Source organism: Crocuta crocuta, unplaced genomic scaffold, assembly GCF_008692635.1.
Source record: "Crocuta crocuta isolate KB4526 unplaced genomic scaffold, BGI_CrCroc_1.0 scaffold367, whole genome shotgun sequence".
NCBI lineage: Eukaryota > Metazoa > Chordata > Mammalia > Carnivora > Hyaenidae > Crocuta > Crocuta crocuta.
In genome coordinates, this window is record NW_027527936.1 from 3054060 (window position 1) to 3060095 (window position 6036).

General features: G+C 40.2%; 1 protein-coding gene across 1 annotated transcript; it reads right to left on the bottom strand.

Annotated features, from left to right (window-relative positions):
* Positions 1 to 810: 810 nt before the first annotated feature.
* LOC144221525 (olfactory receptor 2A7-like) lies at positions 811 to 1758 on the bottom strand. The gene has a single exon (XM_077752028.1). The coding sequence runs from the start codon at positions 1756 to 1758 to the stop codon at positions 811 to 813; it is 948 nt and encodes a 315-aa protein (XP_077608154.1).
* Between the last annotated feature and the right edge of the window lie 4278 nt (positions 1759 to 6036).

Genomic DNA, 6036 nt, shown 5'->3' on the forward strand with positions numbered 1-6036 from the left:
CTGAAAGAAAAATTGGGGAGTTTGCAGACTGAGGATAGAGGTGGGACTTGGAAAAAAATCACTCAACAAACATTTATTGAGAAGTTAATAATCCATAGCACAATGTTATCTGCTTAGGCTACAGAATGCTGTGAGGAAGACATAAGTATCCAATAGAGCTCTAGTCTTCATGGGTCTGACCCTGTAGTTGTGACTTTGAATAACAATCCGAAGTGTTTTAAATTTTCCTCAATTCTATCTCATCTATTATCTTAGCTGAGCCTCAAAAATCTCTCTTAACAATTTGAGAAATGGCATAATATAATAGATAAGAGCCTGGGCTCTGGAGCCATATTACTTAGGTTCAAATCTCAGTTGTGTTACTTTTTAGCTGGGTGGTATTTGAAAACTTACTTAACCTTTTGTGCCTCAGTTTCTTTATCTGTATGAAGAGGATAATAATATCTACCTCTAAAGTTGTTATAAGAATTAAAATAGTAAGTACATATAAAGCACATAGACAGTGACATTAAAGTCAATTATTATTACTTAAGCACAATAAATATCATGAAACACATTTAACAGATATGGAAATTAAATCCCAGAGAAAGTGATTCTTCCAAAGCCAAAGAAGATCAATGATATATTTAAGCTTCAACACAGTTCTCTGAGTCCTTCCCTAATGTTTCCAGTGGCCAAATTAATGCAAAAGTATTTTTTGTCTAGATATTTCCTTCATCTTGGACTCCTCATCCAGTCCAATGACTTCAGTGTAAGTATGAATGGGATAGACAGAGATCAGAGGCACTGCAGGCTGTCCTAGTCTATGGCTTATTGAGCATCCTCGCTCATTCCAATTAACTTGAGGAAAGCCCTCTTCACATCTTTGTTCCGGAGGCTGTAGATGATGGGGTTGAGAAAGGCAGAAATGACGTTGTAGAATAGGGCCAATTTCTTGTCATCCTCTGGGGAGGTTTCAGAACCAGGCCTCATATACATGACCATGCATGGAATACAAAACATAGTGACCACAGTGATGTGTGAGGCACAGGTGGAGAAGGCTTTGATTTGTCCCTGAGTGGAATGAATCTTTAGAATAGCCATGAAAATGCAAACATATGAGGCCAGGATGAGGGATAATGGGATCAGGAGCAAGATGAAACCCAAGATAAAGTCCACTTGGTCATTGAGAGATGTATCCGCACAAGCCAACTTCAAGACAGCAGGAATTTCACAAAAGAAGTGGTTGATCTCATTGGGGCCACAGTAGGGAAGATTCATTGCAAAGACAGTGTAGATGAGGGCACAGGTGAGACCACAAAGGGAAGAGCTGACTACCAGGACTATACACAGGGTTTGGCTCATCTTGACCCTATAGTGGAGTGGATAGCATATGGCAACATACCTGTCATAGGCCATGGCTGCAAAAATCCAGGTCTCAGTGATTCCCAAGGTCAGGAAAACATACATCTGGACCACACACCCAACATAGGATATGGTCTTATTCTTGCTTACTAGATGGATCAACATCTGGGGCACTGTGGTGGTGGCATAGCTGAGATCCAGTACAGAGAGGATGCTGAGGAAGAAGTACATGGGGGTGTGGAGGTGTGCATCTACTCTGATCAAGGTAACAATGAGCCCATTTCCCAGGAGTGTAAATAAGTAAAGAAAGAGGAAGAGGAAGAAAAGGATCCAGTTGATCCTGGGATTTCTGGAGAAGCCCAGGAGGATAAACTCAGTTACAGAGCTCTCATTTCTCCAGCCTTGGCTATGCATAGCCTTCTTTCTGAGGAAAGAAGAGAACATACTCCTTAATCCCTTGCAGACTCAATGAGAGGACACCACATGATATCTACAGATGCAGAGACCAAAGTCATCTCAGAGCTAAACAATCAAACCAAGATACACACTTCCACAACCAGGGAACATTCTGCTTAAGTTGGCCTAGTGTTGCTCCAGGTACTTTGTAGAGATTCTATAAATATGAAATGGTTTGTTTAACTAACTAGCCTTGATAAAATTCCAAGAGTGCTAGGAAAACAATTGTACCAGCTGAAGTCTTATTTTGAGGAACACACTCATACACACACACACACACACACACACACACGCACGCACACAACATAAACCAAAGTAAAGAGTCTAGAAAAATTAAAAATGGAGGAGGGCTCTTGTGGGGATGAGCACTGGGTGTTATATGGAAACCAACTTGACAATAAACTATTAAAAAATTAAAAAATAAATAAAATAAAATCTCAACATAATGAAAACACACACACACACACACGCAGAAAAATGAAAAATGTTTTACAGTAAACCAAAAAGTTCTAGAGGTCTCTGTAGTTCTTAAAGTCATTCTTTTAAATATCAAGACTAAGGGGCACCTGGGTGGCTCAGTCGTTAAGTGTCCAATTTCACTCAGGTCATGATCTCATGGTTCGTGGGTTCGAACCCCGCATCAGGTTCTGTGCTGAACACTTGCTCAGAGTGTGGAGCCTGCTTCATATTCTGTGTCTCCTTCTTTCTCTGCCCCTCTTCTGCTTGTGCTCTGTCTTACTCCGTCTCTCAAAAATAAATGTAAAAAAATAAGAAATAAATAAATATCAAGACTAAGAAATGTTGCAAAGGATAGTGTAAATGTGAAACAAACAAAAGCCCTAGCTTCTTCTCTTTGCCTTCTTCCTCTCTGCTGCCGTACCTTTGAAAACCCACATACCATAAGCTTTCAGGAAAAAGGAGACTTTCAAATAAACTTTTTGGGGAAGAGGAATCTTTCCCCAAGAACTTTTATCCCCTTTTGTATCCCCACCTTCCAGGCATGTATACCCTCTTTTATACTCCCACTTTCCTACAGTGTAATCACTGTAATCACTTAGTCACTGTAATTGTGATTATAATTATAAAGAACAAATTGAAAAGTAAAGATGGCCAGAGACTCAAGAACTGAAACCTAGAGAAAGCTTATGTGCCCCTGGAATTTCTCAAGAAAATGAAGCATATTCACCTGGGAATTAGGTGCCTATATGTCTGGAAGCTTTTCTTAAAAACTAGTAAAGACTCCTCCAAGGCCATGTGGCTCTCAGGAGAAAGTTGGTGATGGGTGGGATTGGTTTTCAGCTTGACCTGGACTCAGTCTTTGATCCTACCTGGACAGGCCTGGACGACAGAACATGTTACTGACCAGTCCTTTTCTCTTAATCCTTCTGCTAGTCCCTACATGGATGAAACAGAACATGGATAGCTGGCTGTACACCTTTTCCAGACCCCAAAGAAGGCAGTGGTTATTTATAGAATGGCAATCTATAAAAGTGTTTTAATAAATGTAATTTCATTAGGTTATCACTTCAACTCACCAAGGTCAGTATCACTATTCTCATTTCATACAACCAACCCTTCAAGATCAGACAGAGAATAGGACTCCAATCCTAAATCCCATGCTCTTCCCACAACATTAAGCTGAAATTCTCTCACACCATCAGATTTCATGCAGGCTTTAGCAGGTCATCAAGCACAAAATAGGCCCACTTTAGATGACATTGTGAGAGAAAACTGACCTGTGTAATCACACTTGTAGGGGGCAAAAGTGCATATCACACAGAATTGCAGATAGGTTTTTTTCATAGAGAACCCTAAAACCTTAGATCGTGATTTCAATATCTGAGATATTTTTGTACTAGTAGTGAAAAGGCTGGGATCTGTCCATTTGGGTTAATAGAATGTCATATAAAGCCACAGGCAGGACTCAGGCTCAGATGGATGAGAAAAATAATATTGATACTCATTTTGGACAGACAATGCAATAGAATGGCAACTAGTGGGATTTGAATAATAAATCCTCACACTGCTTTGCAGATATGACCTAGGCTTTAAATACTAGTGTATGCTGGTAAATCTGAAATATATCTCCATCCTAGATGTCTTCTCTTGATTCAACTGTCTAGTTGCCTACTTGCCACATATCTTCATTTGGATATCTAAGAGGCATGTTAAAATAAACATTTTTCTAAAGTCAAACTTCCACTCCCCTATAAACCTGCTCCTTTCACTCCATCTGCCCAGCCACCCAGCCTTTTGCTGCTCCTCATTCAAGGCATGCTCCTACCCAAGAGCTTTTGCACTTACTGTTCTCACTGCTAGAAATGTTCCTTCCCCAGAAATCTTTACTTCATCATCTCTTTCAAGTATTTGGTCAATTGTCCATCTTTTCAGGGAAAACTTGAGTCTTTTCTGACCATTCAGCTTAAAATTGAAATATCCCCCACTCCCTATCTCCATCTCCTGTTTTCTTCCTTCATAGTAGTTAGCATCTTCTAATGTACAATACAATTTTTTCAACTGTCCATTTCTCTCACAAGAATGTAGGGATTTTTATTTTCCTAATTATTGTGTATCATCAGTTTCTAGAATCATGCCTGGCATGGAGTAAACATTATAAATGTTGGATAAATGGATGGACTGAATCCAAGCTGAGCCTCTGAGGGGGCAAGCCACTGGTACTACTCATGGTGGATCTATATTTAAAATGTGCTAAACTTTGCTGCTTATAAAGCTAGCCATTGTGCCGATCTCATTTCAGGCTTTCCCTTGGACTTAGACTTACATAGCTCTCAACATATTTCTAAACAGGAACTGGCCCAGACCATTTACAGACATCTTTTACAGTCACACCACAAGGTCACGAAGTCAATACCTGCTATTAACTACATAGAGCCCAAGGGCTGCCCAGAGCAGTTTATAATATTTGGACCTGTAATTTAAAAGGGAAAAATGGCAACCTAGCTTGTCTATACAGAGAAAAGAGCTTATTAGTAAAGGACCCATGAAACCATGCTATTTAGGGAAGAGTGGAAGATACTGAGAAAGCTTAGCTTGGAGACTTATTAGCAACTATAGGGACCTCACAAAAGAGACCAAAATATATCATACAGAGAAAGGTAGAAATGTGTGTTATGTGTTCCCATGAGCAAAAAATTAGAAATGATTGGTGAAAGTTGTGGGAGGTAGGGTGAGGTGGGAGTTTAAGTTCAGTTTACAAAAGCAAAAACAAAAACAATCATTACTGGGTGATTGATCTGCCCAGTAATGACACATTCCGCTGGTGGGGTGGTGGTGGTGATAGTGAAATGGCAAGCACTCCATTTTCAGAAGTGTTCAAGCATAATTACAAGCCCACATCATTCCAAGACACTATCACTGCTTTGGAAGTGAAGTCAGAATGTACAACTTCAAAAGTCCCTTTTACCACAGACATCATAAGGTTCTAAAGCTCAGTGACACCAAGATTCAGAGAATCTATGATTTTAGGGAGTGGCTTCTCACTATGCACCCAACCTCATAAAACAATCTGGAGTCAAAGCAAAGTAATATGGTAATGATGAGAACCAAGGAAGCCTGAAAGAAAGTGGGAATCCAGTATTAGTCAACTGTAGTGTGAAATTCTAAAGGATAATTTAAGGTTTTTAGGGGAGGCTGGGTGGCTCAGTTGGTTAAGCATCCAACTTCAACTCAGGTCATGATCTCACAGTTTGTGGGTTCGAGCCCCACGTCGGACTCTGTGTTGACAGCTAGCTCAGAGCCTGGAGACTGTCTTCCGGATTCTGTGTCTCCCTCTCTCTCTGACCCTCCCCTGCTCATGCTGTCTCTATCGCTCTCTCAAAAAGAAATAAAACATTAAAAAAAATTTTTTTTTAAGTTTTTACTGTTTTTTAAATTTATTTATTTATTTATTTATTTATTTATTTATTTATTTATTTATTTATCTTTGCAGAAATAGTCCTCCCTTGGGGTTTATCCTTGATACCCAGGAGGGGTTACTCTCCCACCTCCTGAGCAGGGCCCACATTGGCTCCATTCAGGAAGGAGAGGGGAGGCCTGAGAAAAAGGGCAGGGTAGAAGCTAAAGGGAGAATATTGTTATGAGGCCTACTTTAAATATTTATGTTTTCTTGTTTAAAATCCTTCATTCTCGGGCGCCTGGGTGGCTTAGTCGGTTAAGCGTCCGACTTTCGCTTAGGTCATGATCTCGCGGTTTGTGGGTTCGAGCCCCGCGTCGGGC

Excerpts from the sequence above, each read along its gene's own strand:
- LOC144221525 (XM_077752028.1), bottom strand. The coding sequence starts at position 1,758 with ATGCATAGCCAAGGCTGGAGAAATGAGAGCTCTGTAACTGAGTTTATC.